At 39.5% G+C, this 20,193-nt stretch overlaps 1 protein-coding gene across 1 annotated transcript in view; it reads left to right on the top strand.

Moving 5' to 3' along the window:
• LOC138783433 (uncharacterized) overlaps nt 1-14,976 on the top strand; it is a 32,089-nt gene extending 17,113 nt beyond the window's left edge. The window contains exons 10-18 of the mRNA XM_069958139.1: nt 220-323; nt 1,441-1,505; nt 3,091-3,233; nt 4,404-4,528; nt 5,804-5,853; nt 7,068-7,204; nt 9,003-9,121; nt 10,589-10,696; nt 13,804-14,976. Of these exons, the coding sequence (XP_069814240.1) occupies nt 220-323; nt 1,441-1,505; nt 3,091-3,233; nt 4,404-4,528; nt 5,804-5,853; nt 7,068-7,204; nt 9,003-9,121; nt 10,589-10,696; nt 13,804-13,830 (878 nt within the window). The 3' untranslated portion in view covers nt 13,831-14,976. The remainder of the gene's footprint in view (nt 1-219; nt 324-1,440; nt 1,506-3,090; nt 3,234-4,403; nt 4,529-5,803; nt 5,854-7,067; nt 7,205-9,002; nt 9,122-10,588; nt 10,697-13,803) is intronic.
• The last annotated feature ends 5,217 nt before the right edge of the window (nt 14,977-20,193 follow it).

The raw sequence follows: 20,193 nt of genomic DNA, 5'->3' as shown, positions 1-20,193 counted from the left end.
CGCTCAGCCAATCACTGCCTTGTCCTGTCACAGCAAGTACAGCACTCAACTCATTTAAACATACCAAAAGAGGGACATTATGGGATACATCTATATAACTTTACAGAGAACATAGTTGTTGTTGCTGTTGTTTTGGGTGTCCTATTAATTAAAAGTGAATGTCTTCTACAGTCAAGAATTCTATAATGTCACTGAGCTTTGTGTGTGCTAATTTTGCAGTGGGTGTTCAAGTGACATTCACACTCCTTCAGGACTACAATTCAAGCCTATCCGATGCTTCCTCACCTGATTTCATTGCACTACAAAGTAAAGTCTTGAGCTTGGTATGTACAAAATGCTTAAAGGGAACCCATCACATTGAAAATGCTCCCTAAGCTATAAACATTGTGTTATAGAGCAGAAGGAGCTGAGCAGATTTATATACACTGTTTGAAAAAAAAATAAAGGGAACACTCAAGTAACACATCCTAGATCCGAATGAATGAAATATTCTCATTGAATACTTTGTTATGTACAAAGTTGAATGCGCTGACAACAAAATCACACACAAATATTCAATGGAATTCAATTTTTTTAACCATTGGAGGCCTTGATTTGGAGTTACACACAAAATTACAGTGGAAAAACATACTACAGGCTGATCCAACTTTGATGTAATTTCCTTAAAACAAGTCAAAATGAGGCTCAGTATTATGTGTGGCCTCCACTATAATGTATAGTTTTTTTCATTAGTTTTGTACAGGTATATATGATCAGCTTTATGTAGTTTATAGATGACTTTACTACTAATATTCAACATAACCCACCTGCAATCTGAAAGCAACATACTGAAAATGTATTTTTCTTCCTTTAGATAAATAAAAATGCTGCATTCTGTATGCACAAATAAATGCACATGCCCAGTGGATACAAAAAATATGCATTGTCATTAAACAGTATAAGGGTACAAACACACACACCGTATATGCAGCAAATACGCAGCAGATCTGCAGCAGATTTGATGGTGCAGATTTGATGCTGTGTTCAGTTATTTAGATTAGGGATGGTCCGAACCGGGTTCGAACCCGAACCCTCGGCAATGATTCCCGCTGTCTGCCCGCTCTGTGGAGCGGGCGGATCCAGCGGGAGTAACGCCTGGAAAACTGGGATACAGCCATAGCCATAGGCTGTATCCCAGTTTTCCAGGCGTTACTCCCGCTGGATCCGCCCGCTCCACGGAGCGGGCAGACAGCGGGAATCTGCTGCCGAGCGTTCGGGTTCATACAAACCCGAACCTCGGCAGGTTCAGACCATCCCTAATTTAGATCTAATCTGCTGCGTATTTGCTGCGTATCGCAGCAGTAAATACGCTGCATATACGGTGTGTGTGTGTTTGTACCCTAAAGACCAAAGTGTTAACATCTGCTTATACATCTTCTCCACTGTTGTTGTTTTTTCCAGCTAACACCAGCACTAAAGGATTACTACAGCAACGGTTTACAAGATCCACCAGCACTGTCCTTCAAGTATGACCTTCTAATGGCATTAAAGCTGTACAGAATGTTAATGATCAGACTCAAAATTGTATTTCATATTGTAATTGGATTTGGCGAACAAGTGATTTGACGGGAAATGAGGGACTTAATATCAACATTGCTAGTTGTTCTGCCACTGGTGTATCTGGTGTGAAGCAGAATTGTCTTAGTTGTCCCTAGCAACCAATCAGATTCCACCTTTCATTTTTCAAAGAATCTGTGAGGAAGGAAAAATGGAATCTGATTGGTTGCTAGGGGCAACTAAGACAATTCTACTTTATACCAGTTTAATAAATCTCTTTTTCTTGTAACGCTCAAACCTAGAGGTGAATGTTAGTAGATCCCCAAAGGTGTGTGTTAAAAAACTTTAAAGAACGTTTTCCTTTTCTTCTTGGTTCTTAGTTTTCAATGTGCTATTTTAGATGGGGGGGGGGGTAACTGTAAAGTCTGTCAAATTTTAATCTACTTAGAGGTATTCTGACTTATATTTCTTGTAAAAATGTGGTCAGCATAGTGGAAAAAAAACATCTACCTTTGCTATCTTCCCCTGCCACTGCTGTTCTTCGGAAGTTGCTTCCTTTACAGTACTTCTTGTGTGTGACGTCAGCACATGCTTGCCTGCTCTGCCAATCAGGAGCCACAGCAGTTTCTAAACTCAACTGCTAATTGGCTAAACAGGTCATATCGCTAACTGACCACAAACATAAGAGGCACTGTACAGCGAGACCTGGCTCTGGGACATCAGCTGCCACTGAGGGAGGGAGAAAGGTAGGTATATTTTTGTGAAATTGTGTAAATTAATTGGGAACCACCAACACATTGTTGCAAAAATATATTTAAAGTTTAACTGTCATTTAACTTTCTTTTTTTTAAGAAATCAAAAGTATAAGCGACTTTAAGAAACTCTTTAATAGGTTTTATTACGCAAAAAGCTTCTTTCTGTACTCAAAAAGCTGTTACCCAGCCTTCCCACTCACTTCCTATCTGCTTATTATCAGGCAAAACTGCCTTCATTTCAGAGGAGCAACATGAAGACAGGTTTGTTGAGTCCATTATAACCTATGGAAGGGGGAGAAGTCAAGGGGGATGAGTGAGCAGGGAGATTAGCAAAGCAGCCCACCCGTTTAGAGCCTGTCTGGGCACATAAATCACTGGATTCATAGGTCAGAAAGTTCCGGTATTATCTGGGAGCTTGGTGAGAGAAGATTGCAGGATGTAGTGTTTTGCAGGGCTGTTTGTCTCCCCTCCGTGCTCACTCACCCCCTCCCCTCTCCATAAAGCATAATGGACACAGAAATCCTGCTTCTTCTGAAGTGAGGGGGGAGGTAGGAAAACAGCTTTTTGAGTACAGAAGGAAACTCTTTTGCTTTATAAAACCTATTACAGAATTCTTTTTAAATAGCTTGTATTCTGATTTCTGAAAAATGACATTTAAATTCTGTCCTACGCCCACAACAGAGGAGGACCACACACCTGCAGGATTTTTTAGCCTACTCTGCGTGGTCCTGACGGGACAGGTACACTTTAAGTATGAATGTGTTGTACTTACATTCTTTGTTATTTCTCCCTCTTTTAGGAATGTTGATGGATCAGCAGCTATGGTTATTCAGTATAAGCTGAATTATACAATGAATGTGGACAGTTCTTCAGTGCTGAATTCTCTTCTGAAAAATACTGGTCTGACCAACATCACGCGCATAGCAAGTTGGTCAGTTAATGGTAAGTCAGTTAATAGTAAATGCAGAGACCAGCGTGTAGACAAAATGATCACACATGCAGGGACCTCTGGCTTCACAATTATACTACACGTTCATTATGGTCTCACTGAACCATAAGAGACCTGAACTTTTGGATTAACAGAGGAATTTGCTGCTGATCCGGCAGTGGGCGTCATGACAGGTACATTTTAATGGGCTGCACAAAACGCTCCACTGTAAAGCACCTGACCAATCTGACATAACATGCATAAGAGGCCTCACTGCAGCTGCAGCCATTGTTCAAATTCAGATAGTAGCAGACCATACTCACTCACTTCAAAGAGAAAGTAACTAAAAAATAATACAAAGAGTATTGCTGCGTTTACACGAAACGATAATTGGCCCGATCGTACGATTAACGATGTTGGAGTAACGATTTTTTTCATAACTGTCAGCGTTTAGACGTACGATATATCGTACGGAAATTCGTTTTGCGATCGCTTAAGCCTATCTCACACATTGGTTAAAATCGGCGAACAACTGTTTACACTGAACAATCTGCGAATTTTTTGCGAACAACGATTTTATGCTGCGTTTACACGAATGATTATCGTTCAAATTCGCACGATAACGATTGAATTCGAACGATACGTGTAAATGCTGCAAACGATCGAACGACGAACGAGAAATCGTTCATTTTGATCTTACAACATGTTCTAAAATCGTCGTTCGCAAAAAATTTGCAGATCGTTCAGTGTAAACAGTCGTTTGCCGATTTAACCAATGTGTGAGATAGGCTTAAATGATTGCAAAACGAATTTCCGTACGATATATGGTACCGTCTAAACGCTGACCGTTATGAAAAAAAATCGTTACTCAGACATCGTTAATCATATGATCGGACCAATTATCGTATCGTGTAAACACAGCATTAGAACATGTTGTAAGATCAAAATTAACAATTTCTCGTTCGTCGTTTGATCATTCGCAGCGTTTACACGTACGATTATCGTTCGAATTCGATCGTTATCGTGTGAATTTGCACGATAATCGTTCCGTGTAAATGCAGCATAACAAAGTAAAATATAAGTAACCACACTGACCTAACAACACCTAAAAAACTGTGAAGGACTATGTAACATGCTCTATTGGTATATTGGATAATTTACTAACTTTTTTGTTGTTTTTCTAGGCATTAAACCATTTGTTGATGCATTTATAATAAAGCCAAGATTTACCAATCAAGTTTACACTTCGGACCTAAAGGACAGAAAAAGTAAAACGTTCAGGGATTTGGAGAGCAATATTACACAAGTGGTAAGATAACAGATTGTTTATTAGGTGTAGAATATTTAGGCCCCATGCACATGACGGCATACACTCAGTATATGTATGCTATGGGCATTGCTGTATTTTCTGTATGCTATAGACTTTGCTGCAGTTTTAGACATGGAATTAGGGTTAATCTATGTTCTGGCCATCCAATAAGAACAAGTAACATGCCATTTTTTTCATGTTGTAGAATTCCTTTTCAGAGTTTTTAAAACCACATGCTACAAATTCTGTATTGTGGGGTTGCCAATATACATTTCATACATTTAATTTTTTAATTTGTTCAATATTTTTTCCCTTTTTAAAGGGACATCAAAGCTTTAAAGGGGTATTCAAGTGTGGTTAAAATAAATAAATAAATAAATATATTATATATATATATATATATATATATATATATATATATATATATATATATTGCTGGGGTTGTACAAAACAAAAAAAGCTACCTACACTTGATGCTCAACAGATCTCACTGCAGCTTCTGTTTGTCTGCTTCTGGCCCCCCTGCCACCAGCCTTTCCTGCCTGCTTCAGAAATGGGTGCTCTAAGCAGGACCTGGCTTCTCAGAACTTCAGCTAATGTGTAGGCTTTGCTTTGAGCTCTTGTAGACTGCAAGCAAATAAACATTAGAAGGACCTGAGTAGGTAAGTATAGCTGTTTGCTGTACAACCCTAGTAATAAATGAATTTTTTAACCACACTGGAACAGCTTTTAAGAATTGGTAGTCTTTATTAGAGATGAGCAAATAGTGAAATATTTTAAAGCTCGAAATTCGATTACAACAGACCTCAATGTCAAACTATTTGATTAAATATCGAACCCCATTAAAGTTAATGGGAAAAAATTAAACATTTTCATGCTCTCCTTTAAATCATGTTGCCTATGGGAGAAATGGTAGAAAGGGGGAAATCAAACAGCCTGGCGTACACTGTGTATATCTGAAATTTTACGTATGCCAGCAGGCGATATGTAAGAGGTGTTTTTTGTTTGTTTGTTTTTTCCTTTTTAACAGACGCAGAACACAATAAACTGTCCTACGACAATTCAGCTGTAGGACAAAATAGACAGACACAGTTCTATGCCGGACAATTCTAAGTTGCATGCCTGCCTGCCTGTCTATCTAACTAGTAGAGTATATTACATTGTTTCATTTGGACAATTAAAAACCCAAATAATAATAATAATAATATTAATAAATAATAATAATAATAATAATTTCTTCTATTTTTTTAATCCTTATATTCTTATTTTTTTCAGCTTTCTAGTATTTTACAGAATGTCAAACAAATAGTTGTGCTATCATTTCAGTAAGTACCTGCAAGTATGATCTATCGATACTTTGTTTTAAAAACTTATTGGCTTGGTTTGCTGTCATATATTGCTACCGTGCCATGTTGTTTCTACCTATGGAGCAGCCAATCACCAGTAGGACACATTCATACAAGCAAGTTATTGATTTTTTTTCTCAAGATTTGGTTATTGGGGCCCTTAATGTTTTTGATATCTTATTAAAAAGTTTTATGCACCAGGAGGAAAATGTTATTCCATTGCCAATGGAGGTCTAGCCTCTACCACATTGTGCATATTGGAACATTATGATGGACTTTAGATTTTCCTCATATGTCTAACCCAGTGCTGAAATATAACTACTACTTAAAAAACATTGGGGATGCTAATCCCCAATCACTGTGTGCAGTGCAGAGTGGAACAGAAAAATAAAAACCATTGTCATATTTAATTTCAATTTTTTTTTTAATGCAGTGGTTACTCAATCTTGTATTTTACATACAGTACCATCAGTTTTCATGCTTTCTAAATACATCAAACAATATCTTTGCACAGTAGATGGTAGGAACCAGCAGTTATTCAGTAGTACAATTATTATTTATTCCTTCAAATTCACATATTAAAAATATGAAAACGACATGCCAAGGAATAACAATTATGTGGTTTAAATCAGCTGAATTTTCGCCATTATCCACGTTATTGTTCTAGATGTCCTACATCTATACACTTGGCTCAGATTTAACAATCAATTCAAAATGTGTCTGACACATAGCCAATCACAGCCCATTTGAGAAATTATAGCTGAGACTTGATTGGCTGCTATTAGGGATGAACGAATTTACAGTAGAAATGAAGCAAAGCGCTTTGTTACAATTGGCCAACAGCTTGTTAGGCTGTTTGCTTTGAAGTCAGTGCTGCTCCGGGTGCCATGAAAAGCTGGATCCAGGCTTGGGAAACTGGGAGAAGCTTCCCTTCATTCCTACTGTGCTCGTCCCTAGTTGCTATCTCTCAGAGGCAAAAATCAGATACATCAGACAGATACATTATACCAGAATAGGTGAGTTTTGGACCTTACCCTTCCCCCTGGGGTAGATATTGGTTATGTCTATATTATATGCCTTTAACTTGTCGTATGCCATTTACAATGACAAAATCTATGAAGTATTGTAACTTGTAAGAGAACATCTTGTTAAAATTTGCATTTTGTTTTATTTTACATCTCTCTCTTTTACAGAGAAGGATCAGTAATCAGCACAGTAGAAACATCTTTTACTCCTGGAACTACATCATATCCTCAACTCTCTCAAATGATAACAAACAGCAGGAATCTTCTTGCAAATAAAAATCTCGATTTAGATCCTCAGTCTCTGTGTGAGTAATAGATAGATTAGTAGACTTTTCCCATCAACAGAAACGTGTAAGGCTTGTTTTTTTCAGGAACATGTTTACTTTGTAATGGCGCCCTTTTAATCTACCAAAAAATTAATGACAAAACCCCCAAAATATTATTTATAGGGTGAACTTGGGGGGGAATGCAATTCTGGGGTGTTTCTGTGTTTAAGTAATGTATTTTACTGTAAAACTGACATGATATCTTTATTCTATAGGTCAGTCTGAATACAGCGATGTGCCGTTTATATAGCTTTACTAATGTTTTACTTTTTTTTTTTAACAGTATAACTTTATTTTTTGCAAATAGGTTTGATTAGAATGACCCTGTTATGACTGTTTTTATGCTTTCATTTCTTTCACCTACCCGGCTATATGGGGCATAATTTTTTGTGTGTGGGAACAATATTGTTTTATTTTATCGGACAATTACGCATTCTGCAATGTATAATATGTTTACTTATATTAATATTTTTATGTGTTTTATGTATAAAGTGGGAAAGGAGGTGATTTAAACAATTATGGCATCCATTTGATGGATACTTCATCATATGGACTCTGCATAACAAAATAATGTAGTTTAGCAAATAAATTGAGGTGGAGACCCTTCCTCAATTAACTTAAAATACAAGATATTCTCTTTAAAAGGGAATTAAAATTTAATCATTGTCCAGTCTACAGATAATTTGAAATCATTTTAAACTGAAAATGTTTTTGGCTGACCATATAACTATGAAGCACCCAAACCTTTTCAACATATTGGGCCCATTTACTAGAGTCTAAAACATGCAATTTTTCTTCAGAGTGTTTGGTCTGTTTTTTTACCCAGTCGAATAGGGCTAACAAAGTTTACATAAATTTGTAAATTCCTTAAAATATTTGCAAAAAAATTCACAACCGAATTTATTCGATACTGACCAGATGTAGAGTAGTCATTTACCAGTTTGTGTGACTTTTTTTAAAAAAAGTTGCAAATAATAAATTAGGCGCAAATGCCGGATTATGTGAATTTTTGGGTGAATACTGAAAACAGGAAGACTAAAAAAAAGTTGCATCAAAAAAATATTTGCCTTCTGAATACTGGTTAATAAATAGAAGTTAGACCAAAGCGGGCGAAAATCCAATTATTCACCTAATATAGGCACAAAGCCCTTGATAAATTTCCCCCATTGTTTTATATTTATATAAGTTGTGATATAGGCTGGAAAGTCAAAGTAAAACAGAACTTACTAATTTATTGTTCACCATATCCTTTAGCATGAACATGCCGTCACTTTTATGCTGGCTGAACCATGAGTCATCACAGCAGTCCCTGGCAGCTTCTCCCCACCCCACCAACCTTGATCAATTGATCTCTCCCTGTTTGAGTTGTTAGAGTACCTTATCTGCTACAATTGGTGACCTCCTAGGAAATGCAGAAAGTTGCAGTCCTAACCTAAGCATTTTACAGCTGACTGAGAAGCAAACACAACACCACACAACACTCATGTTCGATTGAGAAATCCTTTTTAATTGAGGTATAGGTATAGGAAAATATCACTGGTATATCTTGCACATGTGCAGTATGTACATCACACCTCTGCCTTTGTTTTTTGTTTTTGTTTGTGGTATTACACAGAATAAAGGAGAATAGAATTGTAATGCAGGTACTGGGGCCAGTTTGTGTTGCACCTGGGACCTGACGGGTTCAGTTTAACTGTAATTCTACTGACCACAGCTTTTATTTTTAACATACATAGCTGATCACGCATTCATTGATACCTTTTAATTTTTATTTCAGATACAAATCCTCAAATACCAGTCTCTTCTCCTTCTGAAAGTTCCTTCCCAGGTTATGCAGTAGCAATTATTGTCATGTGTATCTTGCTCATATTGGCTATTCCCCTGGTCATATTACTGGTGAGTTTCAATATGTACAGTATTGGTAGAATTGGCGTATTTGTCTGAAAAGTAGTTTATGCATAGTGACCTGAACATTGAACTGTATTCATCCCACATTTTTTTAGGAAAAAGAATCAGTGTTTTACTAGGGGTGATTATATGAATAATTCTGACTACAATTCTAAAGAAAGTCTTTGCCTTTTTGTTAAAGTGTCACTGTGGTGATTTTTTTTTTTTTTTTTGCAGAAATCAATAGTCCAGGCGATTTTAAGAAACTTTGTAATTGGGTTTATTAGCCGAAAAATGCATTTTTATCATGAAAAAGCAGTTTGAAGCTCTCCCCCTGTCTTCATTGTTTTCCTATGGAGAGAACTAAATAAAACACCAAAACAGGACAACAAAGAGTTAATCTACAAATAACTCACCCGTTATCTCCTCTGACAGTCACCACTGACCTCTCTGAGCTCTGATTACAGCTGTCACCCAGCTCTGTGCCTGTAATCCTCTGTTATCTGCTTTCTGCTGTCGGCTAACTCCCTCCTTCCTCCTCCCCGTCTCCAGAACAGACTGGGTACGTCTGATGCAACAAGTCACAATTTCCTGATTTTTTGCAGTGGATGGAAAAGAGGAAGGATGGGTGGGGGGGGGGGCTGGAAAAAGGCAGATAATGGCATATTTGGCTAATAAACCCAATTACAAAGTTTCTTAAAATCGCCTGGACTATTGATTTCTGCAAAAAAAAATACGACAGTGACTCGTTAAAGAAAAACACACACTTGGGTTATCCTGATGGGGCAGGCCCTTTAATGGCTAACTAAGATTAATTTTCAAGACTGCTTGTATAAAGATTAAACCAGACAGCAACTAAGAACATCCTGCTTTTCTGTACAATATTATTCATATTCTTCACACGCTTCACATGTTACACTGGGCATGGAAAAGACAAGTAGTTAGAAATTTCATTTTGAGTAAGCAGAAACCAAAATCCAGGGTAATCTTAGAGACACACACTTAAACATAACCTAGATACTTCTGTAGGTAAAATTTTAGAATAGAACCCAATATAAGAGACATCAAAGTCCTTAAGGGGTCATCCAGTGTTAGAAAAACATGGCCACTGGCCGAACTGGATACAAAAGTCATGCTCTGGAAGAAAGTGGCCATGTTTTTCTAACAGTTGACAACTCCTTTAATACTAAAGGTAGCTTTGAAGAAATTGTGTCATGAAGCAAAGCTGGTAAATTCAGATGTGTACCACATACAGTACATACAGTAAAGTACAAATGTGCTATTTTTATGTGTTGGCCATCATAGTCATGAATAGAGGTAAAGGAATTTACAGTAATAAAGTAAAGCACTTCATTATCTCTGCAATGCGCTCATCAGTCAGCTTTGTAGATTGTTATTGTATGGCAACATGTATAAATGCTTTCACACAGCAGTTTCAAATGAAGGATAACCAAATCTCTTCTTTCAAATTGTAAGGTTTTAAGAACAGATTTGTGCCAGAAACTTTCCAATGCTTGCTCTCTTAAAACCCCGTATGAACGTCATCATGGAGGTAATTTTGGCTCAGGCTTAACTAATTACAAGGTAAGAACATATTTACGTCTAGTTCTAGGTGTTTAACCAAGGTCTAATTTACAGCACTAGAAAATTTGTGTAGAGTTTGTGTTTGAATTTTGGGCATTTTATGCAGCCTATAGCCACATGGTTTTTGGCATGTAGGGTAAGCTGTGCCAATATCTGTTTTAAAACTTGAATGCTTTGTCACCTTTGAAAACCCCACTCCCATTGACTTCACTGAAGAAAGGGAGCAACACAGAGAAGTAGTCACATGTCCCTTTAAAAAAAAAAAAAGTTACACTTAAGTTTCCATTGACACTGCCTAATAATTTGAGAGCACTATGGCACAGCTCTGCACACAGGCATGAATATTGCCCATGTGCACATGGCCTTAGAATTATATTTCCCCCAAAAGTGATAATACACCTTATGACTGGTGGGAGCACAGAAGTTGTTAAAGGAGAAGTTTAGCGACTCTGTACCCACAATCTGACCCCCCAAAACCACTTGTACCTTCAGATAGCTGCTTTTAATCCAAGATCTGTCCTGCGGTCTATTTGGCAGGTGATGTAGTTATTGTCCAAAAAACAACTTTTAAACTTACAACACCGTGTCCTACGGGAGTATCTGTGCCCTAACTTTGCACCACCCCTCCGTCCCTCCTCCCCACCCTCTTCATAATTAGGAATGCCAGTGGAACATTCTCTCCATGCTGAACATTGCACAGGTCCTTAACGATCCATCCCATGTGCCGGGCTAAACAGGTGGGGAATAGTAGGCGATCTGCCTGGAGCATTCCTAATGATAAGGAGGGTGGGGAGGAGGGACAGAGAGGTTGTGCCAACCTAATGCATACACAATCCAGGCCACTCACGTAGGGCACGGGGCTGCCAGTTTAAAAGTAAATTTTTAGCACAATAACTGCATCACGGACCGCAGGACAGATCTTGCATTAAAAGCAGCTATCTGAAGGTACAAGTGGTTTGGGGGGGGGGGGCTCAGATTGTGGGTACAGAGTCGCTTTAAAAAATCCTGCAGCCGGCAGGGGGGAAATCGATTACAGGTACTAACTTGCCTCTCCCGATGATGTCATGACCCGGGGATGGAAGGACTGGCTGATGGCCTCCAGCCCCAATCACTGACTGGCTGAGTAGCCAGTCCATCAGCTGAGTTGCCAAGTTTCAGCGTTGGAGATTCCAGAGCCTGACAGGGGTCTCACGGCCAGTCATACAGCTCACCGCAGGAAAGGGAGCCCCTGCTGGCTGCAGGACTTTATAAATCGGACTTCTCCTTTAATCTACACTGCTCAAAAAAAATAAAGGGAACACTTAAATACCACATCCTAGATCTGAATGAATGAATGAATTAATTAATTAATTAATTAATTAATTAAATATTCTCCTTGAATACTTGGTTCTGTACAAAGTTGAATGTGCTGACAACAAAATCACACAAAAATCATCAATGGAAATCAAATTTATTAACCATTGGAGGCCTGAATTTGGAGTCACACACAAAATTAAAGTGGAAACACACACTACAGGCTGATCCAACTTCAATGTAATGTCCTTAAAACAAGTCAAAATGAGGCTCAGTATTTTGTGTGGCCTCCATGTGCCTGTATGACCTCCCTACAACACCTGGGCATGCTGCTGATGAGGTGGAGAATAGTCTCCTGAGGGATCTCCTCCCAGACCTGGACTAAAGCATCCACCAACTCCTGGACAGCCTGTGATGCAATGTTGGTGAATGGAGCAAGACATGAATTCCCAGATGTGCCCAGTCGGATTCAGATCTGGGGAACGGGCGGGCCAGTCCATAGTTTCAATGCCTCCATCTTGCAGTAACTGCTGTTACACTTCAGCCACATGAGGTCTAGCATTGTCCTGCATTAGGAGGAAACCAGGGCCAACCGCACCAGCTTATGGTTTCACATGGGGTCTGATCTCATCTCGGTCCCTAATGACAGTCAGGCTACCTCTGCCGAGCACATGGAAGGCTGTGTGGCCCTCCAAAGAAATGCCACCCCAAACCATAACTGACCCACTGCCAAACTGGTCATGCTAAAAGATGTTGCAGGCAGCAGATCGCTCTCCATGGCATCTCCAAGCTCTGCCACATCTGTCTCATGTGCTCAGTGTGAACCTGCTCTCATCTGTGAACAACACAGGGCACCAATGTTGAATCTGCTAATCTTGGTGTTGTCTGATAAATGCCAATCGCCTGTACAGTGTTGTGCTGTAAGCACAATGCAGACTTGTGGAAGTTGTGCACTTATTCCACCCTCATGGAGTCGGTTTCTGACACTTTGTGTAGACACATGGATATTATTGGCCTGCTGGAAGTCATTTTACAGCGCTCTGGCGCTCTGGTAGCGGTCCTGCTGCTGGGTTGTTGCCCTCCTACAGCCCCCTCCACATCCTCTGGTGTATTGGCCTGTCTCCTCGTATCTGCTCCATGCTCTGCACACTGCTGACAGACACAGATAATATTTTTGCCACAGCTCACATTAATGTGCCATCCTGGATGAGTTGCACTACCTGAGCACCTTCTCTGGGTTGACACCGCCTCATGTTACCTCTATGGGTGAGAGCAATGACAAAATGCAAAAGTGACCAAAACAACAGCCGTAAGGGATGAGAACAGAAAAATGGTCTGTGGTCACCACCTGCAGAATCTCTCCTTTATAGGGGTTGTATTGCTATTTGCAGATCATTTCTACATGTTAATTGTTCCATTTGCACAAAACCAGGAGAAATTGATTCACCATCAGTGTTGCTTCATAACTGGACATGGTGATTTCATAAAGGTGCGATTGACTTGGAGTTATATAGTGTTTAAGTGTTCCCTTTATTTTTTGAGCAGTGTATGTTGATTTTCTTTGCATTATTTGGGAAGAATATACAAAGCAGCTCTCAGGCACCACCTTTTGGAGGGATCATTTATTCTTTGAGTTCATCACTGGGGATTTGATAAACCAATTCAGAAAAAAAACTTCCCCAGAAATAGTTCCATAGGGCTGCTTTGCTTAAACTCTATAAATGGCCTATAAGATTATATAGGATTAAATAAAGAAAACTTGTGAGGTCACATTTGTTTTTGTTTTTTGTTTTTTTATTACATCCATTTTCTAGATTCACTCATATGATTTAAACCGTTAAACTTCTTAGAAATAAACCATAGAAGACACAATCATCTCTTGGTTAAGATGTTCTGCACAACACCCACCAGCTTCAACCAAGTTGTTCAAGGACGCAAGAATCATTGCTTTCAACAAGCGACTTTCATGGAAGAATTTATCAGATGACTCTTTTGGGACATTTTCCCCTTTTACAGAATGTGTGTAAATTTGATAAATGAATGATAAGATGTATCTTCTGGCATTTTAAGAGAGTCAGTTTTGGAAATTAACAATATTTCTTCCAGTATTTACCACCATCATTTCCAGTTCCATCACCATAGTAGAATCCCTTACAAACACTTTCAATTACAGGAAAACCTCACTGCCTTTTCTCCTTCAAATGATTATAGATTGGGGGGGGGGGCTTGGGGGAGGTTGGATTTGTAATACATACAAGTCCTGCTGCATTCTTCTTAACCTTAAGAACTCATCACTTGCTCTAATACTGTTACCATTGTATTATAAGTATAAAAGATATACTAAAACCTAAGCATTTCTTAAACTTAGCTTTCAATACATCGTGAGATATCTTTTGAAGATCTGCGATGATCAGGACATGTCCTATTTCCCTCCCCGAGTACAGGATAGAATAATCTCTACTTGTGTTTCAAACATTAGAAGCAGTTTAATTTATAACTCACAATTATCACATCCAGAAAAAAATAGCAAATTGTATGGCTAGCTTTAAACCATACAAGTGTACCACTAGGATTTCTTACCCTATATGATGACTGGATGAAAGGTCAGATAGGTAAAAGATGACACCATGTGAAGCTCATATGTTTTAAAGCTCATAAGGTTTTAAAAACAAGCAGATTATATATATTCTTGTGAGGAATATGGACAACCTTGTCTTTAGTCACGAATATGTAAAGTGATATTATATGTTATGTGCTTTTATATGTATTTTTGCAATGTATATGTCATATATGGAGTATAATAGTTTTTGTGCAGGACCAGGGCTGATTCAAGTTATTGATAAGCAATTATTGATTAGCTTAGAGTCAGGCCGTCTGTTTATCCTGTGAAAAAGGCCAAAAGGCTCTCTGCAAGGGGCAATAGGCATGGAGCTCCAAAGGAAATGGTGCATTAGATTGTAGCTAGATTGTTGAGATCGCACCTCTAAAGCCAGGCCTGATAACTCTGTTATCAACGGGGGGGGGGGGGGGGGATTCTCTTTAAGAAAAGAAGTAGGAATATGGAATCTTCAATAACTCGCTCCAAATAAAACATATAGGCATAGAACCAATCTCATAGCGTTGGATACGACAAGGACATTGCAGGGAATCCAAATATGGCTGGTCTATCTAGCATCATCATCACATAAGGGATATGTTTTGAATGTCCGGGGCATATAATATTCGAAATGCCAGGAATCAGAATGGGGAGATATGAATTATGAAGAAGGGCTGGGACACCTGGGAAAGTATCTTCTGGATATTTTCAGGTGTGTTCCCTTGATGGCTCAGGGGTGGGTGGCTGAAGCTCTGCCCATAGGGGCAGAGTGATAGATGTCAGGTGATGTCCCTTGAGGCTAAGGCTGCATTCACATGTTCAGTGTTTCCCCTGGGAAGGAAGAACCTTTACACCACATCTAAATATCTAAACTTTCTTATTTTATCCTTTTTATTTTCATTGTTTGCTGTGTTCTGTATGTCTTTTGTTATAATATATGTGAAGGAAAGTGATTTTCTCACCACGTAGCTGCAATCTTCGGGTAATGAAACCCCCTTAGCTCCAACACTACGGAGCAATATACTAACAGAGTCGGCTTGACTTAAGAATTCTTTTTTATTTTCTTGTATTAGATAGATGCAGCATACAAAACATAACTTGCTCACAGCTGATGTGACTCTCACATTCAGACGCCCAAGTACGTCCTCCTCGCGGACGTTTCGGAGGATCAGACTCCTCCTTCCTCATGCAGCTACGTGGTGAGAAAATCACTTTCCTTCACATTTATTGTATACAATTGTTTGCTTTACCGGACTGGTGGAGTTCGGGAGTGTGGAGGGTGCACATAAGTATTGCAGTGCGTGGTTACCTGGCTGAACTGTATGTCTTTTGTTATCCATCTTTTTGTAACCAAATTACTGTTCATTTTTATGCATTAAATCTTAAAGTTTGATGGTTTGTCTTGTACACTAAAACGAACTTAGTAAGCTCCATGAAGAGTGCGTGTGAGATCGTATGTTGTACATCAGGGTATTATTACATGGAACAATAATCGGCCCTATCCATCCAATTATCGTTCCGTGTTATAAACACACGTGATCTTTGTCATCGGCTGACCGTTGCTATAGTTTTAGACCTATAATTGTCAGACGCTTCGTGTAATTGCATATCATCAGCTGCCGGCTGCGCACTGCTAAGAACAATACATCACCTATCCAGCTGCAGGGCTCCTCTTGCACTATGCTTCTTCCCAGGTCCTGCGCTCCAGCTTCAGAGTGGCCTTACTGAGGTGACAGGCCGCTCATCCAATCACTGGCTCTGAAGCTGAAGCGCACGGAACCCAGGGAGAAGCAAAGCAAAAGAGAAGCCCTAGAGCATGGATAGGTAATGTACAGTTTAAACAAGGGCTGCAAGGACATCAGTAACTATGTCCCTGCAGCCCTTGTTAAATGATTATCAGGCCGCGTAATAGGCCCAATCGGCGCTTGTTTAGTTATTGGGCCGTGTAATACTAGCCTTACTCTACTACAAGGGTGTGTCTGCTTGCGAGTGGAGCACTTTTTCCTGTCTCCCCAGTAACATAACAGATAGGGTGGTGACAGCAAAGTTGGGTGTGTATGTTGTCTAATATATACAAAGTAAATCAGCTCACCGCAAATGACTTGTTGTATGAAGGCAGGTATCCAGACAGAAGCAGGTGGATCAAAAGCTGACCACGTCCCAGTATTAACAATGTAGTGAAGAGGAGAAGATCCACAGCTTCCAAAAAGTAACAGTTCTTTATTTTGGCATATAAAAGTTCCAAAAAAAAAGGTTAAAAACATAGGCCTACATGTTTCAGGGAAAGCCCTTGATCACATCAATGTACAGCGGGGGTTGGCGGTCACTGACCGACAGTGTTGGTTTAGTGTAGGGACTCAGGTGAACCAGGGGACCTGCACGTGGTACATGAGGCAATATGGTTTGATCAAATTATATACCAACATCCTGGCGTTGGTTTTTAAATGTAGCCGAGAGGCATTAGTGTCAGCCATAGGTGTGAGGTGCAGCAGCTCCTTTCTCTTTTGGTCCTTGTTTATTCACTTGGCCTTAATACAGTGCCATACAACTTGGGTGTATGGGCCCCACTGTACCTCTTTGCCTCATGTTATATACAACCAATTCCAAATTCTATTTTAACCAGACAGTAAAAAAAAATTGTAGTGTGTTCCATAAGGTGCAGTATTACAGAAATACTCTACCCTAAAGCGAAAATCTCATTTACCAGCATATGGCATCCCTGCATCGTTCTTATATGGACCCATAGGTATACCACACAGCACATGGTCTGTTAAGTACCAGATTTTAGCTTTTGCCACTCGAGACAACTGTGTGAATGAATTGCTTATTATTGCAGTAATCTCACCCCTAAAATATAACTTATAAGTAGTGACTAGTAGAAGCAGTATAGAAGTTTAAATGCAATGTCAGGCGAGTAATATCAATCACTGGTCCTAAACTACTGTCCCCCAGAGTACCCAGGCTGCAGCACTGGGAAACATCTCATCCTGACAATCTATCTAAAAACTGTATATGTAACCCTTCCAGTGACGTAGCTACCATGAAGTCAGGGAAGGCGACTGCTATGGGGCCCCTGCAGGAAGGGGGCCTGAGGAAGCCTGCTCTGCCTTCATGGTAGGTACTGTATCCCACTGACAGCAGACCACTGCACCCCGCTCTCCCAGGGATCCAGAGAGGAAGAGGGACCCACCGCTGCACTGTTCAGCCCCCTCACTGTAGTTCCGGGTGAGCGGGCTGCACATCAAAAGGAGAGGAATAGAGGAGCAGGACCTGCCAGGTCCAGCACGCAACAGGAGAGGGGATGAAGGACCTTATGATCACATGACCCAAAGGTCCTGAATACTTCTATGTGGAGATCAGCCCTGACTACAGAAGGAGGGAAGCCTGGGAGCTGTAAGTGCTGTGTATTTGTGTCAGTGAGTGTATGTATGTAGCTGTGAGTATATGTTAGTATGTCTGTATCTGCGGCTCTATACATGATATATATAAATTAGTCTGTAACACTGGTGTATATCAGTGTCTGTAACACTGGTGTGTGTGTGTTTGTGTATGTCAGTAGCGTCTCAAGTGATTGACAGGTTTGCTCCCAAAGATGTTCTGCCGCAGCTTCTATTAATGTTGGGCTCTAATAAAAGAACCCACCATTAATATCTGCTGTATTTTCTTTTATTGCTGGTTGAATATTTCTTATTACAATCAGATGATTTCCCTGTGTACAGTCTACTCATGGTGTATACATCAGTACTAGTGTAATCACATTACAGTGTAAATATGTGTATATGTCAGTGGCGTATCTGTATATATGTTTATGGTGCCTTTGTGTGTATATGTGCGACATTGTCTGTGTTTAGCAGTGGGGGGGGGGGGGTAGGGGCAGTTTTTTGCTATGGGGCCCCATGAATCCTAGCTACACCCCTTCAACATGTTTTGTCGCTAAAAGACATCAGGAAGAAATGATGCCATGTATAAGTTTTGCATAATATTTGTTTGCTACAGAAATACCTCCACTACCAGATTGTGTCTTTGGTTTTGGTATAATTAAAACTGAAAGTTAAAACTGAATTTTAAAGCCACTTGTACATTGATTACAACAAGCAAAGACTTATGGTGCGTTTACACAGGCAGATTTATCTGACAAGATTTTGGAAGCCAAAGTCAGGAATGGATTTGAGAAAAGGAGAAAGCTCAGTCTTTCCTTTTTGACCCGTTCCCTGTTTATGGTCTGTTCCTGTCTTTGGCTTCAAAAATCTGAGATAAATCTGCCTGTGTAAATGCACCATAAGGCTGCTGTCAGACTAGGCAATTTATAAAAAAAAAAAAAAAAAAAAAAAAAAAAAAGCATTAGCATTTGGGGGGGGGGGGGGGAAACCAAATCAGCATGCGTACACTACTCCTCTGGTGTATGGTGTCTGTGTGACCAGCAAAGATGGGAAGCCAGCCACCGGGAAAGAGGGAGCGATGAGGCATGCCAGACGGTGGTACTACCGCTTCCCCATGATTCCTCTTTGAATCATGTAATGAAACCGTGCAGCATCCCCTCCACTGACACCCAAGGCAAAGAGAACTGTGCAAATGTGAACAGGGAATTGTGTGAAAGGGGACAGGGCTTGCACAACCCTCTGCACCTACTATAATTTATACCAGCTTATATATAGGGTAGATTTCCAAGGCTGCTGCACAGTCAGATTTAATTTATTAAAAAGGGTCATGCCTTAATCTAACACACGTGCATTTACTTAGAATGGCATATGACACACTGCTATAAGTAAATTCCCCCACAGTGCCGCTCTAGCTTAAAACCTAAAAAGCTTTCCATATAGCCTGGATTTTATGTAAAGAAAAACAAAACAACTCTCATTTAAAAAGGGTCTAGCACAGACAAGAATATATAACAAATATGAATATATCTTATAAATAGCTTTTCAGCCCCATTGATACCAAGCTGATAGGATTTAAAGATGATCAAACCCCTGCTAATAAAAGCATTGTCAAGGCTTCCAAAGAGATGGTAGCTTTCTCCGGAAATATAGCATGTCACAGGAACAGTCACTGGCACTACTAGAAAAATGTTTTCTCCATTGTCTGCAACCACAGACTATAGTACTACGGATATGAATTTGTGCTCACTTCTATTGAAAAGACAGCCTTTGGTACATGATATGGAAAAGGAATTGTGGAAGGCACTCACCATTTATACCACCCAAGGACAGACGTGGTGCTTTTTTTTGCAATAAACTGCTTTCTCCAACCCTGAAACAGCCCTTTATTCTACAATCTTTTCAGATGCGTATCTTTGTAAGTGTTTTATATAACAATGGAGCCAAGAGAGCTTATACTATAATCTCAATGAGGAGAGATGGTAACTTGTAAAGACTTTCAGCTTAGTGGTCCAGATTCCCTTATGTTGAGCAATATTTAACAGTGAACCTGTATATTTAATTGCATGATAAATTTATTTCCAACATTCAAGCCAGCAGGTAATACCTTATTACAATAAGATGACACAGCAAGTCACTATGGAATCAATTTAGATGTGATTTCATACAGTGAATGGATTTGCCGTAATCTTGTGATTTTATAATGTAAGCAATTATAAAGCTTCTGCATG

This window comes from Dendropsophus ebraccatus, chromosome 1 (assembly GCF_027789765.1).
Source record: "Dendropsophus ebraccatus isolate aDenEbr1 chromosome 1, aDenEbr1.pat, whole genome shotgun sequence".
In the NCBI taxonomy this organism is placed as follows: domain Eukaryota; kingdom Metazoa; phylum Chordata; class Amphibia; order Anura; family Hylidae; genus Dendropsophus; species Dendropsophus ebraccatus.
This window is presented reverse-complemented; position numbering and strand designations above follow the sequence as displayed.